The sequence below is a fragment of the Elephas maximus genome, chromosome 23 (genome assembly GCF_024166365.1).
Source record: "Elephas maximus indicus isolate mEleMax1 chromosome 23, mEleMax1 primary haplotype, whole genome shotgun sequence".
NCBI classification, from domain to species: Eukaryota; Metazoa; Chordata; class Mammalia; order Proboscidea; family Elephantidae; genus Elephas; species Elephas maximus.
Window position 1 is genome coordinate 49,058,042 of NC_064841.1, and position 16,126 is coordinate 49,074,167.

General features: G+C 40.3%; 1 protein-coding gene across 8 annotated transcripts in view; it reads right to left on the reverse strand.

Moving 5' to 3' along the window:
• The window catches only part of ZMYM5 (zinc finger MYM-type containing 5), a 57,827-nt gene extending 42,177 nt beyond the window's left edge, over positions 1-15,650 (reverse strand). For 2 of the 8 annotated variants that reach the window (XM_049867367.1, XM_049867364.1), the window contains exon 1: positions 15,501-15,648. In XM_049867367.1, coding sequence (XP_049723324.1) covers positions 15,501-15,550 — 50 coding nt within the window. In that variant the 5' untranslated portion in view covers positions 15,551-15,648. Of the gene's footprint in view, positions 1-14,651; positions 14,766-14,889 lie in introns of all 8 variants that reach the window. The other 6 variants (XM_049867368.1, XM_049867370.1, XM_049867365.1 and 3 more) reach the window with 5 other exon arrangements.
• Between the last annotated feature and the right edge of the window lie 476 nt (positions 15,651-16,126).

The window sequence follows — 16,126 nt, forward strand, 5'->3', positions numbered from 1 at the left end:
CTTCATCTTTCACATGCGTAAATTTGAGTAATAGTCCATATCAACTGGTCTTCCTTGTAGGTGTATGGATTATTCTTTCACTGATATCGTTGTACTTCAGGATAGATTTTGAAATGTTTTTGATGGTGAATACGATACCATTCCTCTTTGTCATTCTCCTCATAGTAGACCATAGGATTGTCTGATTCAAAATGGCCAATACCAGTCCATTTCAGCTCAGTAATGTCTAGGATATTGATCTTTATGCATTTCATTTCACTTTGGATGACTTTTAATTTTCCTAGATTCATACTTCATACATTCTGCCTTCTGATTATTAATGGATGTTTGTAGCTCTTTCTTCTTAAGTCATGCCATATCAGCAAATGAGGATCCTGGAAGCTTTACTCCCACCTATGCTAAGGTCAGCTCTACTTTAAGCAGACAGCTCTTCCCCAGTCATAATTTGAATGCCTTAATATCTGAGGGGCTCATCTTCTAACAGTATATTAGACAATGTTCTGCTGCTATTCGTAAGGTTTTCACTGGCCAATTTTTTCACAAGTAGACTGCTAGGTTCTTCTTCCTAGTCTGTTTTTGTCTGGAAGCTCTGTTGAAACATGTCCACCATGAGTGACCCTGCTGGTATTTGCAATACCAGTAGCATAGCTTCCAGCATCACAGCAACATGCAAGTCATATAGAACAAAATGACAGATGTGGTGGAGCCCAAGATTTGACAGGTCTATAAAACAAAAAATTAATACATGTGAGGAATGTGCTTCTTAGTTCAATTTTATGAGTCCAGATGGGCAACACCTGCCTAAAAGCAATGTTGAGAAAGCACGAAGGGACAGGAAAAATGGACAGATGGAAATGGGGAAACTGGGATGGGGAAGGGGAGAGTGTTAACACATCACAGGGATTGCAACCAATGTCACAAAACGATTTGTGTATTAGTTGCTGAGTGAGAAACTAATTTACCCTGTAAACTTTCACCCAAAGCATACACACAGACAGAAAGTTCAGTAATGGTATCTGGGCATCATTTGGTTCCTCTGGTCCCATGGCAAAGGAGGCAGTTATTCATTGAGGCAATTAGCCATACATTCCATTTCTTCCTCTGATTCCCGACCCTCTTTCTCTGCTGCTCCAGGCTAATAGAGACAAATTTTCTTGTCTTGGATGGCCACTTATAAACTTTTAAGACCCCAGGCACTTCTCAACAAATCAGGAAGTAGCACAGAAAACACTAACATGGTACTAGGCCAATTAACTGCAAAGTCCATGAAACCATGATCATAAACCTCCAAATCAAGAAATCAAATCCCATGGGGAGTTTTGTTGTACATAAGCAGCCTCATCAGCTGTTTTTTGTTGTTGCTATTGTAAAATGTATGTATCACACATTTGCCAATTCAATTTTTTACAGGTGTACAATTCACTGACATCAATTACATTAATGAGCCATGCAACTATTACCCTCATTCAATTCAAATTTTCCATCTCTGTACACAGAAGCTCAGTGTTGCATGAGCAATAACTCTTCTTCCCCCATCTCACTTGTTTCTGGTAACCATTAATAAACCTTGCTCTCTATACGTTTGCCTGTTCTTTTTATATAAGTGACGTCATACAATTTGTTCTATTGTGATTGACTTATTTCACTCAGCATGTCTTCAAGCTCCATCCGTGTTGTAGCATGTATCAGGACTTCACTTCTCCTACTGGCTGAGTAGTATTCCATTGCATGTACATATCAATTTTGTTTTATCCGTTCATCCATCGGCAGGCATTTAGGTTGTTTCCTTCTTTTGGCTACTGTCAATACTGCTGCAATGCATACTCTCTGCTTTCGGGTATATCTAGCAGTGCAATTGCTGTGTGATATGGTAGTTCTATTTTCAGTTTTTTGAGGAACCACCACACTGTTTTCCACAATTTTGTATTCCCGCCAGCAGTGGATGAGGGTTCCAGTTTCCCCACATCCTTGCCAATATTTGTCACTTTCCTTTTTTAAAATATCTTAGCCATCCTACTTAGTGGGAGTGAAATGGTGGTAGCTCACTGTGGTTTTGATTTGCATCTCTCTGATGGCTCATGATATTGAGTATCTTTTGTTTGGTGCATTTGTATATCCTCTTTGGTGAAATGTGTATTCAAGTCCTTATACTCCATATACTTTTATCTGTTAAAGTGAATATGATATGGTCAAGTCCTTATTTCCTTAGTGTCCCTTGTCACTGTTTTGCAAATTCTCTGCTTCCAACATAACTATATTATTAAATCTTCCTGAACTTTCTTGTCCTTGTCCAGGAAGCTTAAGTTCTTTTGTACCAGAGATTTTGCTATGGGCTTTTAGTGTAAAATACTTAAAGCCACGTGTCTAAGTAATAGTGAAGTTGAAAATGTTTAAGAATCATCTCCATCTCAAAGTTAAGAGGGGAAAAGATGATTATAATGTAGATAAGTATGTAGAAATGATGGTGAGTTGAGTTAGTTATATATGCTGGCCTCAATTTTTTCAGTAGAGTAAAAACTAAAGAACTTGAAGGTGGAATAGGTAGGTGTTGAAAGATTAAGAAAACTCACTTAAGCAGTCATTATACCATTTTAAACTTCTCATGCTGAAATATACTAAGTAACATTTTTACTCTAAAGAACTTTTCAGACTGATTTTAATAGACAATAGGCAATAATAGGTATTTTAACTATGCCGTTAAATACATTAACCTATTAATTTTACTTAAGTGAAATAGGAGATGTTGTTATTCTAGCTTTATCCATTAGGAAACTAGATTCAAAAAAGTAACCTGCCCACGTCTCCAATGCAGGAATGAGTAGAGTCTGACTATAGAATCCATTTCAAAGCTACTACATTCTATGCAATTAACGTGTAAAACAACAAAGAGAAAACTACTCATCTTTTATTAACCAAAAAAACAAAACACCAAACCCACTGCCGTTGAGTCGATTCCAATTCACAGGGACTCAATTCATTAAAATAACACAACCGATATGCAAATAAGGGTGTTTTAAAAATAAAGAAATAACAAACCAAAGGGACCTATTTAAAACGTTTATAAAAGAAACACAAAAATAATGACGATGGTTAACACTCATTCATCAAGCAAAATACTGTCATTTATGAGGCAGATTTTCAATAGAAAGAGGCAATAATCCAGCCTAAATATACTGAAGCGTTATCAAAGATAAGGGCTGTTGTTAACACATGAGTTCTCTTAGTCCTTTCTATGTTCAAAGAAACCTAAAAAAGAAAAGAATAATTTTAAGAAGAGCTATAACTGATTCCACAGTAACCTCTGGTGGCTGGCTACTAGGTCCTATTTTTTTATCTTCTCAAAGAAAAAAGTACAGAAGAGAAAGGACATTCTTCACCCTCCGCTAACTACAGTCATCTTGCCCAGAATAAAGTATTCACCTATCTTCAAATTCCAGAAAAAAATAAGTTGGGGATGACTGCAACAAGCCACTGTGTATACACTTTAGCCAAATACTTTAATTCCACAAACACAAGACCATGTAAAAGTTTTGCCCCTCTCTACAATATTGTCCAAAAACAGAGGGAAAAAGTTACTGATTAGCCAATTATTTGCGTACCACTGAACAAAATGCTTCACCTCATTGAGCTTTATTTTTCTAAACTGTACACTGTAACTGGGAATAACATGATTTCAAGATTTCTACTGATAACTGGACATGCACATTACCTGGACCATATAATAAAAAACCAAAAACCCCCAGTCCCATCGAGTCAATTCCAACTCATAGTGACCCATAGGACAGAGCAGAACTGCCCCACAGTTCCCAAGGAGCACCTGGTGGATTCGAACTGCTGACCCTTTGGTTAGCAGCCATAGCACTTAACCACTACGCCACCAGAGTTTCCGAACATATAATAGAGTGTAAAAAAAAAAAACAAAAGCCAAATCCTTTTCCCTATGAGCAGGTATTCTGGCAAATACTTTGCCTAAATCCTAGCATTTCAATAGGTGTCTAATTTAAAGCATACATGTAATTTTGTGATATCTTAATCATCCACAAGTTATAACTATTTTTGACGTTTAATTGATTTTCATTTTAATACCAAGAAATTACTACTAAAAACACACATCAGGAAGAGGGGGTTATTGCTTAATACATACTGAGTTTGTATTTGGGGTGATAAAGTTTTGGAAATACATAGCAGTGATGGCTGCACATGGTGAAATGTAATTAATGTCACTGCACTGTGCACTTAAAAACGGCTAAAGCGTAAAATGTTCACTCTGGTGAATAGCGTTTGCGTTCTTAAAAGCTTGTGAGTGCCCGTCTAAGATACTGGTCTCACCCTGTCTGGAGCAAGAGAGAATAAGGAAAACCAAAGACACAAGGGAAAGGTTAGTCAAAGGACTAATGGCCCACAAGTTCTACAGCCTCTGTCAGACTGAGTCCAGTACAACTAGATGGTGCCCAGCTACCACCACCAAATGGCTCTGACAGGCAGGATGACAGAAGTTCCCAGACAGAGCCGGAGAAAAACGCAGAACAAAACTCTAACTCACTGAAAAAAAAGAGAGCAGACTTGCTGGTCTGATAGAGACTGGAGACACCCTGAGAGTATGGCCCCCAGACATCCTTTTAACTCAGTGCTGAAGTCGCTTCTGAGGTTCACCTTTCAGCCAAAGATCAGAGAGGCCCATAAAACAAAACAAGACTAAATGGGCACACCATACCAGAGGCAACGACAAGAAGGCAGGAGGGGACAGGAAAGCCAGTAACGGAAACCCAAGGTGGAGAAGGGGAGTGTTGACATGTCATGGGGGTGGCAACCAATGTCACAGAACAATATGTGTATTAACTGTTTCCTAAAAAACTAATTTGGTCTGTAAACCTTCATCTAAAATACAATTAAAAAAAAAAGGAAAAAATGGCAAATTTTAAATTATATACGTTGTGCTGTATTTTAGTACAATTAAAAAACAAAACCAACATCCCACAAAACCCAAATGCATTGCCGTTAAGCCAAATCTCGACTCAGCGACCCCATAGGACAGAGTGGAACTGACCTCTACGGTTTCCAAGATTGTAATCTTTACAGGAGCAGATTGCCACATCTTTCTCCCACAGGGCGGCTGGTGGGTTCAAACCGCTGATCTTTCAGTTAGCAGCCAAGTGCTTAACCACTGTGGCTTTAGGGCTCCTTAAAACCAACATACACCAATGCAAAATCCAAGGAAAATTTATACACCTCTATACAAAAAGTTAGGAGTCCCTAGGTGCCGCAAATGGTTAAGTGCTGGACTACTAACTGAAAGGTTGGTAGTTCGAACTCATGCAGAGGTGCCGTGGAAGACAGGCTTGGTGATCTTCCGCAAAGTCACAAGTCTTGAAAACTCTAGAGCAGTTCTATTCTGCACACATGGAGTCACCATTACTCAGACTCGATTGGACAGTAGCTGACAACATACAAAAAGTTAGACTGAAACCCAAGCCAAGGCTCTACCTGCAAACTATATAGAATTCTCTAGAGAATGGGTAACAACCTAGCAGAATCTTTAATTAGGGATAAGGGAAAATAGTTAACATTAAAACAAAGATATCAAGAAGGGTACTTTAAAACCTACTGCTGTCAAGTCAGTTCTGACTCATGGCAACCTCAGACGTGACAGGGTAGAACTTTGCTCCACAGGGTTACTATGGTTGATTTTTGGGAAGTGGATTGACAGGCCTCTCTTCTGAGGTGCCTTGAAAAATGCCCATCTTTGGGTTAGGAGCTAGTGCGTTAAGCTTTTGCAAATATCCTATTGTATTTTAGCTCTCTTCTGTTAGATTACTTTTAGTAATGTCTTAGTCATCTAGTGATGCTATAACAGAAATACCCCAAGTGGATGGCATTAATGAAGAGAAGTTTATTCTCTGACAGTCCAGTAGGCTAGAAGTCCGAATTCAGGGCACTGCCACCAGTGGAAGGCTTTCTCTCTTTGTTGTCTCTGGAGGATGGTCCTTGTGATGCATCAGTCTTCCCTTGGTCTGAGAGCATCTCAGTGCAGGAACCTCAGGTCCCAAGGATGCACTCTGCCCCCAGCACTGCTTTCTGTTTCTTGGTGGTATGAGGTCCCCAATTCTCTGCTGACTTCCCTTTCCTTTGATCTCTTGAGAGACTAAAAGTGGTGCAGGCCACACCCCAGGAAAACTCCCTTTACATTGGATCAGGCATGTGACCTTGTAAGGGTGTTACAATTCCACCCTAATCCTCTTTAACATAAAATTACAGTCACAAAATGGAAGACAACACAGAATACTGGGAATCATGGCCTAACCAAGTAACATCTCATAGTTTTTGAAATATACTTTTCAAAAGCTGCAAATTTTACTGAATTCCTTGAAGTTATAACTATCATTAAGTTTCCGGAGATGATCTCCAAAAAAATTAATAATAATTGAGCTGTCAAATCTGTTCCAAATCATAGCTACCCTATATACAACAAAACACTATCTAGTTCTGCGCCATCCACACGATTATGTTTGAGCCCACTATTGCATCCACTGTGTCAGTCCATCTTGTTGAAGGTCTTCCTCTTTTTTGCTCACCCTTTTTTTTTTTTTTTACCTTGCCAAGCATGATGTCCTTCTCCAGGGGCATCACGTTCAAAGTATGTGAGACAAAGTCTCCCCACCCTTGCTTCTAAGGAGCATTCTGGCTGTACTTCTTCTAGGACAGATTTGTTCGTTCTTCTGGCAATCCACGGATATTCAATATTCTTTGCTGACACCATAATCCACAGGTGTCAATTCTTCGGACGTCTTTACTCATTGCCCAGCTTTTGCATGCATATGAGGCGATTGAAAATACCATTGCTTGGGTCAGGCACACCTTAGCCTTTGAAGTGACATCCTTGTTTTTCAACACTTTAAAAGAGGTCTTTTGCAGCAGATCTGCCCAATGCAATACATCATTTGATTTCTTGACTGCCGCTTCCATGGGCACTGATGTAAAATGAAATCCTTGACAACTTCAATCTTTTCTCTATTTATCACGATGTTGCTTATTGGTCTAGCTGTGAGGATTTTTATCTTATGTTGAGGTGTAAACCACACTGAAGGCTGTGGTCTTTGATTTTCATCAGTAAGTGCTTCAAATCCTTTTTACTTTCAGTAAGCAAGGTTGTGTCATCTCCGTATCAAAAAGTATCTTCCTCCAATCCTGATACTACATTCTTCTTTATACAGGCCAGCTTCCCAGATCTGCTCAGCATACAGATTAAGTATGGTAAAAGGTACAACCTGACACACATCTTTCCCAATATTAAAATATGCAGTATACCCTTATTTTGTTCAAACAACTGCCTCCTGGTCTACGTACAGGTTCCTCATGAGCCCAGTTAAGTATTCTGGAATGCCTACTCTTTGCAATGTTGTAATTTGTTATGATCCAGTCAAATGCCTTTGCATAGTCAATAAAACACAGGTAAACATCCTTCTGGTATTCTCTGCTTTCAGCCAAGATCATCGGACAACAGCAATATCCCTTGTTCCATGTGCTTTTCTGAATTCAACTTGAACTTCTGGCAGCTCCCCATCAATGTACTGCTACTGCTGCTTTTGAATGATCTTTGGCAAAATTTTACTTGTGTGTGATATTAATGATGTTGTTCAATAATTTCCACATTCTGTTGAACCACCTTTCTTTGGAATGGGCACAAATACGGATCTCTTCCAGTCAACGGGGCAGGAAGCTGTCCTCCCAATTTCTTGGCATAGACGGGTAAGCACTTCCACTGCTGCATCCATTTATGGAAACATAAAAATTGGTATTCCATAAATTCCTGGAGCCTTGTTTTTCGCCAATGCTTTCAGTGCAGCTTGGACTTCTTCCTTCAGTACCACTGGTTCCTGATCATATGCTAGCTCCTGAAATGGCTGACTGTGGATCAATTCTTTTTTGTACAGTGACTCTGTGTATTCCTTCCATCTCTATTTGATGCTTCCTGTGACATTCAATATTTTGCCCAGAAAATCCTTCAATATTACAACTCTAAGCTTGCATTTTTTACTTCAGTTCTTTCACCTTGAGCAATGCTGAAACCTGTCTGCCATGAGTGATGCTTCAGGTATTCGAAATACTGGTGGCATAGCTTCCAGCATCACAGGAACATGCAAGCCACCACAGTATGACAAACTGACAGGGGCGTGGTGGAATAATTTAATATTTGTTCAATATTCAATCATATTTCTACACAATTAAGTAGAACACACATATTTCACTGTAATCAGTTAAAAAGCAGTTTTGTTAAAATAGAAATGTTGAGATACAAGATTAGGAGGTGATGAAAAAGGCTGAGGAATCTTCCAAAAATTGCAACCACCAAAAGTGCTTTTAAATACTTTGTATTTAGGAAAAAAACATTTAAAAATATTGTTTCGAAGGTTCACTTTTTTGTCATCTATATGTGTGCCTACGACATCTTTTAGGCTGTATAAAGACAATTAGGATGTATGCTATAAAGACAGTTGTTAATCACTAAGTAGTTCCAGAACGTGTTTTTGGCACCTCTATGACCACCACACACACACACACGCACACACTCATACATATATACAGAGAGAGAATATTTTTTAAATTGTGGTGAAAATATACAGAAAATATTTATCAATTTAACAATTTCTACATGTATAATTCAGTGACACTGACTACATTCTTCATGTTGTACAACCATTATTGCTACCCTTTTTGAAATTTTTCTAACATCATTATCACAAAACTAAAATGTCCCCTTGGCAAAACCTCCCTTTCCCACCACTAGTAACTACACATCATCTTTGTTTTCTATATATATGTGTATACAAATGAGAGCACACAGTATTTGTCCTTTTGCAATTGACTTATTTCGTTCCACATGATGTTTTCAAGGTTCCTCCATGTTGTGGCATGTATCGAGACTGCATTTCTCTGTTGGAGCGACTGTGGAGAGATTGGATCACTTATACACTGCTCGTTGGAATGTAAAATGGTACAACCACTTTGGAAATTGATTTGGCGCTTCCTTAAAAAGCTAGAAATAGAACTATCATATGATCCAGAAATCCCACTCCTTGGAATATATCCTAAAGAAATAAGAGCCTTTACACGAACAGATACATGCACACCTACGTTTGTTGCGGCACTGTTTATAAGAGCAAAAAGATGGAAGCAACCAAGGTGCCCATCAACGGATGAATGGATAAATAAATTATGGTATATTTACATAATGGAATACTACGCCATCAATAAAGAACAATGATGAATCTGTGAAACATTTCATAACATGGAGGAATCTGGAAGGCATTATGCTAAGTGAAATTAGTTGCAAAAGGATGAATATTGTATAAAACCACTATTACAATAACTGGAAAAATAATTTAAACAGAGAAGAAAATATTCTTTGATGGTTATGGGGGGGGAGGGAGGAAGGGCGGGAGAGGGGTTTTCAGTAATTAGATAGTAGGTAAGAACTGTTTTAGGCGAAGGGAAAGGCAACACATGATACAGGCGAGGTCAGCACAACTGGACTAAACTAAAAGCAAAGAAGTTTCCTGAATAAACTGAAAGCTTTGAAGGCCAGCGTAGCAGGGGCAGGCGTTTGGGAACCATGGTTTCAGGGGACATCTAGGGCAACTGGCATAATAAAATCTATTAAGAAAACATTCTACATCCCACTTTGGATAGTGGCTTCTAGGGACTCAAACACTAGCAAGCGGCCATCTAAGATGTATGAATGGGTCTCAACCCACCTGGAGCAAAGGAGAATTAAGAATACCAAAGATACAAGGTAATTATGAGCCCAAGAGACAGAAAGGACCGCATAAACCAAAGACTGGATTAGCCTGAGATCAGAAGAGCTAGATGGTGCCTGGCTACAACCGATGACTGCCCTGACAGGGGGTGCAATGGAGAGCCCTAAGGGAGCAGGAGACCACTGGGATGCAAACCCAATTCTTGTAAAGAGACCAGACTTAATGGTCTGACTGAGACTAGAAGGATCCCAGAGGTCATGGTCCCCAGACCTCCGTTAGCCCAAGACAGGAGCCACTCCCAAAGACAACTCTTCAGACAGTGACTGGACTGGACTATGGGATAGAAAATGATACTGGTAAAGAACGAGTTTCTTGGATCAAGTAGACACATGAGACTATGTTGTCATCTCCTGTCTGGAGGGGAGATGAGAGAGCAGAGGGGGTCAGAAGCTGGCCGAATGGACACGAAAATAGAGAGTGGAGGGAAGGAGTGTGCTGTCTCATTAGGGGTAGAGCAGTTAGAAGTATATAGCAAGGTGTATACAAATTTTTGTATGAAAGGCTGTCTTGATTTGTAAACTTTCATTTAAAGCAGAATAAAAAATTTTAAAAAATCCACAAATTTGACAAATACTTTATCTACAGATCCAAGTAGCTGAGAAGACCCCAAGTAGGATAAAAAAAAAGATTAACAGGCACACCAAATTAGTGACAAAAAGATAGGTTATTCAGTAAATGAGGCTGGGACAAATTGCTTTACGTTAAAAATAATTGATATCGCTACTTGATATCATGGACTTCAGGTGTGTTGAAGTGCTAAGCATAAAGGGCAAAACTATTTAACAATTAGAAGGAAAAAACATACTTTTATATTATTGAATGAGAATGCAGTCCCCAAGTCGTAAATTCAAATGTTCTAAAGGAAAAATGAAATACTTTATCTTTTTGAAGGAAAATATCATAAACATATCTAAATGTTAGCCACTCACTTGGAGAAAGTATCTTACCTTATATAACACTCAAAAGAATAATTCCTAGATTTTACAAACTCTTAAAAAAGCAACAAGAAAAAAAAAACAGAAAAATAGACAAAGGATATTTTCATTCAAAAAAAAAATAAACACAAATGGACAATAAACATTAAAATATGCTCGAACTTAATAGTAATTATGAACATGCAAATGAAAAATGAAGATTTGTTTGGCCCATAATTCCAGAAACATCTGAAAGATTTGATAACCAAATAATATTTAAGCTTTGTCTTGAAGCATGATGAACTTCGCTTGATGACAAAGGAATTAATTAATCCCAATGAAAAAAACTGAAACAGAAAGTGGATCAAATAGGAGAAAGCAGACAGACAATCAAAGATGCCTGTAGAGGCATGGTGACAGTCAAGGTGGAAGAGATTTTGAATGACAGGTTAAAGAAATTAGAATTTATCTTTTAAACTGCATCAAATGAGGTACGTTTCACGGTATACTTATATCATGAAATCAAAATAGAGCTCCATCTATTTGGAAAATTCACTGTCTCCCTTTAAATATTCTTATTATGCTTGAAAAGAATAGATAAAAAAGGAATTGGAAAAAAAATACAAATACGAAACATAAGAAGCATAACGTAACTACTCTAAGGAGCCCTGGTGGCTCAATGGTTAAGCGCTCAGCTACTCACCTGAAAGGTCAGCGGTTTATACTGATCAGCTGCTCTGTGGGAGAAAAGACCTGGCTATCTGCTCCTGTAAAAATAACAGCCTAGGAAATCCTATGAGGCAGTTCTACTCTGTCATATAAGTCGCTATGAGTTGGAATTGACTCACCAGCACACAACAACGTAACTGTTCTAATCCCAACTTTCCACTAAACAGTGTGTGACCCCGAATGATTCTGCTACTCTCTCTACATTAAAATTTTTTCATTTGTAAAACAAGAATTTCTTTAATGTGAGTTGGACCAGATTTCATTACTAGGTATACAACAGAAATAGGTGTATAAGTGTACAAGTTCATAGCAGCATTATTTCCAAACTGGAAACAACCAAAATGCTCCTCTGCATCAGAAAAAACAGACTGTGGCATATTCATACTCTAGAATACAAAAAAGCAATGAACGTAGCTACATGCAACAACATGGATCAGTCTCACAGGCTGAATGAAAGAAGTCAAACACAAAAACACACATAACCATTTAAAACTTTTTATAAAAAGTTCAAAAACAGGCAAAACAAAACACAGGTTTAGGGATTCATACAAAAAGTTAATTATCAAAAAGGTTAGTGGCACGTGGGGGGCTTCCAGCATATACATAACATTTTACTTTATAAACTTGGAAGAAGTTATCCAAGTATTAGGGAGCATGCTTTATGGTAATATAATAAGCTAGCCATTTTATAAACTTTGCTGACTGCATATTTCACCATAAGGCTTAAAAAGGCAACACACTCAGATGTTTTAACTAAAAATTAGAGTTAATAAAATTTTGCTGCTACATTAACTGTTTTGTGCTATCCTCCAGAAAGTTTTTCCTGATACCTGCTACTGGAAGAGGATGGGTATGTTCACTCTAAATAACAAAATATATCACGATTCCTAATTACACCTTACCTTTCAGTTATAATCTTCAAAAGTATAGGTTTAGGATTCTATACCTTTTCTTTGATCTCATTCCTTTTCATCACAACTGAACATTCTTAATTCAATGAACACCTGATTAAAGCTCAAGTTTCACCAATTAAAACATGCATAACAATATCCAGTTTTGTCTTAATGCTACAAATGCATGCACTTTTGTATTTCCAATTTTATGAAACTTTATAGTACCTACCTCACTGAGTTGCTATGAAGACTAAATGATTTAATACATGTTAAAATGCTAAGAACTGTGTTGGCATATAAGCAGTGCTAGAAAAAACCATGCAGAACTGTTGTGAGGATTAAACAAAATACAAATACAAGACAACGTCCTGCACTTTTTAAAAAATTTACTTCGTTGTTGTTGACAATTCAAAACAGACAATTCAACAGTTTCTACATGTACCATTTAGTGACACTGATTAAATTCTTTGAGTTGTATAACCATTCTCATCCTCTTTTTTTGTTGTTGCTCCTCTACTGACATAAATTCATTGCCCCCTAAGGTTCCAACTGATCTTTCAAGTTGTCACTTTGACCCCATACAGATAGTTCTTTTAAAAGAGCATAATGCTCAAGGCAGACATATTGTTTTTACTAGTTAAGCTAAACTACTACTTCGTTTTAAGAAAATGTCAGGGATATTTCTGGTTTAAGATTTAAAGATTATCTCAGGGCAATAGTTTGAGGGAGTCAGTCAAACTTCCTGGCTCCAAGTCTGGAGACAATAAGAATTTCAAATGCTGTTCTGCATTTTCCTCCCTAGGTTTCCTCTATAAAATCTTTGACCAAAATGTTCAGTAATGGTACCTGAACACCATCTAGTTCTTCTGGTCTCATGGCAAAGGAGGCAGTTGTTCATGGAGGCAATTAGCCACACATTCCATACCCTCCTCCTATTCCTGACTCTCCTTCCTCTGCAGCTCCTTCCAGGCGGAGATCAATTCTCACGCCTTGGGTGGCCACTTGCAAGCTTTTAGGACCCCGGCACTACTCAATGAATTAGAAGGTAGAACAGAAGCACTAAACATGTTATCAGAACCATTAAGGGGTATGTCCAATGAAACCATGACCCTAAACCTGCAAACTAAGAAACCAAATTCCACGAGGTTTTTGGCTGTACATAAGCAGCTTCAGCAGCTACTCTTTTTTTTTTTTTACAGATGTACAATTTATTTGCAGCGATTACAATAATCAATGCCCGACACTTTGTACAGCGTAGAAAAAAATCCAGTGTCATGGAATTGATTACACTCATGTCGCCCCCATATATGTCAGAGTAGAACTGTGCTCTGTGGGGTTTTCAATGGCTGATTTTTCATAAATAGATCAGGAGGTCTTTCTTCCCAAGTGCCTCTGGGTGGACTCAAACATCCAGCCTTTTGGTTAGCAGCCAAGCATGTTAACTGCGTGCAGTACCCAGGGACTCTTTTTTAGTAAGTACTTAATACGATTTCCTGTCCCAGAAATATCCTCCAGTGGTCATCTCGTCATAGCCAAAACAGCAAATATCTAATAGCTTGCAATAAAAAAAATTTTTTTTTGACTATTTGACACTACTTTGGCAAGAGCTGCTATCCACCCCAAATTGCTGCATCCTCTTTCACAGTACAGAATTGTGTCCAGGAATGACTGCACTGCCAGAGAATATATTTACCAACCTCCCTGCACTTTTTTTTTTTCTGCATTTTGGAAAGCCTCTGACTGATTAGATCTGACCAACATACTAAAAAAAAAAAAAAAAAAAAACATACTAGCTGGAGGAATATCAGGGTACATAAGAGCCTTCCTCAAATATAAGGCAAACACATGAAAAAGATTCTCTTTTCCTCAACCTTAAGACAACAGAAAACTCAGGAGTTTTAAAAATCCAACAGCTAAGAAAAAAAAAATTAATTCTATCGACTGAAAAGAAAAAAATGTTAAAGGCAAAACATTTAAAAAGGAATTAACTTCAAGTCTTACTTGAGAATTCCAGCGAGTATCAGTGGTGTAAATACCAGCGTCTGCTCTCACTTTCTTCCCAGGAATTACCCTGCCTTGACTCTGGGGACAGCTGCCACCCAAGCAGTTAGCTCTTCACAGAAAGGCAAATCCCACAGGAAGAACATCCAACTATTGCACTAAGCCTACTAGAAAAGCGGGGTAAAGTGACTCACAATGAGAATGTTTTCCTTCTTAATTTCTGTAAATGTTTCACCGGATAGGGCTGAGGGTGGTTCCTGGTCTTAAAACGAGAGGAGCAATAAAAATGATTTACTTACTCCCAACCTGTACGCAGCATCAACTCTTAACCACCAGAGGGAGGAGGCAAAGTTTAAGAGGTCAAGGAGCTTGGGCGCTTTTCTACCTTCCCCCAGCTCAATTTAGTAGAGAAGCTATGTTTAAAAAAAAAGATTAAGAACCACAACTACCTGACAATGCGAAATACTTAATGGGAGGTTGGAGGAGGGGGAAGGGCAAACCCAGGAAAGGATTGTATTCCCTCCTAAATTTACCCACCCAGCAACATCCCGTCACTTCAGGATCAATTCCGAGGTAAGGAGCTGTTCCCATCTCCGCTGTACCAACACGCCCTACATGTGCCCCCCAGCAGTTGTCCTGGGCCTGAGCAGTTCGCGCCCCTACCCCGCAATCAGCAACGGATTCACGTTCGCCATTAGAAACTCGGCCAAGTAAGACGTTAGGAGCAGCAGCCGCGCAGCTCCACGAAGGAGCAGAGAGAAGGAGGGACCCGGCAGGGAGGAGGCGGCAGCCTTCGCCCCGAAAAACTTGGAGGCAGCGGGCTACGGAAAAGGCTGTGAGTGCAGCCCAGAGAGCAAAAGCGCGAACGGAGGCGCCCCTCCCCTGCCTCCCCCAGCAGGAAAGAAAGGAAAAATACCTCAGCGACTTCCCGACGGCCGCAGCCCCGGGCCAACCCCGCCCCGAGCGACCACCGCCTCACCCAGCCCTCCGGGCTCGGCCTTGCTGTCCTTCGGACCTCCCGGAGAGGCACTGGTGACATCAGTGGCTCCCGGAGGAGCCCCCGAGGCCCCAGCGCGACAGCGGCGACGGCGGCCATACCACGGGAAATTAATCCTGGGTGGGAGGGAGGCTCCGGAGACTTCCCTCACCCATATCCGCCTTTTCCTCCGGATGCTGCGCTGTTCCCAGCCACCCTCATTATCACCGGACCTGGACTGGAAGACAGTGGGGCAAGCCTCACCCGGTTGTGGCTGCGGCTCCGCGGAACGAACCTCCCCTCCCCCGACCCACCCCCCCCTTCGGTAACAAGCACAACTCCGCTGGGTCCAGTCCCGGGTTTAGCGCTGATGAGAAGCAGAACAAGAAAGAGGAGGAGAAGGAGGTGGAGGAGGAGGCGGCGGCAGCGACTGCGCAGCGCAGACCGAGGAGGCCCCGCCCCTTCCTCTCCCCCGCCCCCTCACTGGCTGGGGAGAAGACGGGCCGCGGCGCTCCCGGCACGTCAATTGGCTCGATCTGCCTTCCTTCAGGACCCCCTCGATGAGGTTGTCCAAAGGGCTGTTCATCAGACACAGGCCACACCCTCTGGCGTTTCCATTCCCCTCCCTACCTGCCGCCTCTTTGCTTCCCCGCCAGTACCCTCCCCGCGGTGCCCCACCCCCGCTAGCCATCTGGATCAGGCGGATGCTATGCCTGTGGCTCCTTGCACTGGTCGCCTGCTGGCTCTCCGGGTGTACTAGCGGGCTCCCCAAGGCAAGGACAGCCCGAGAGACGGAGG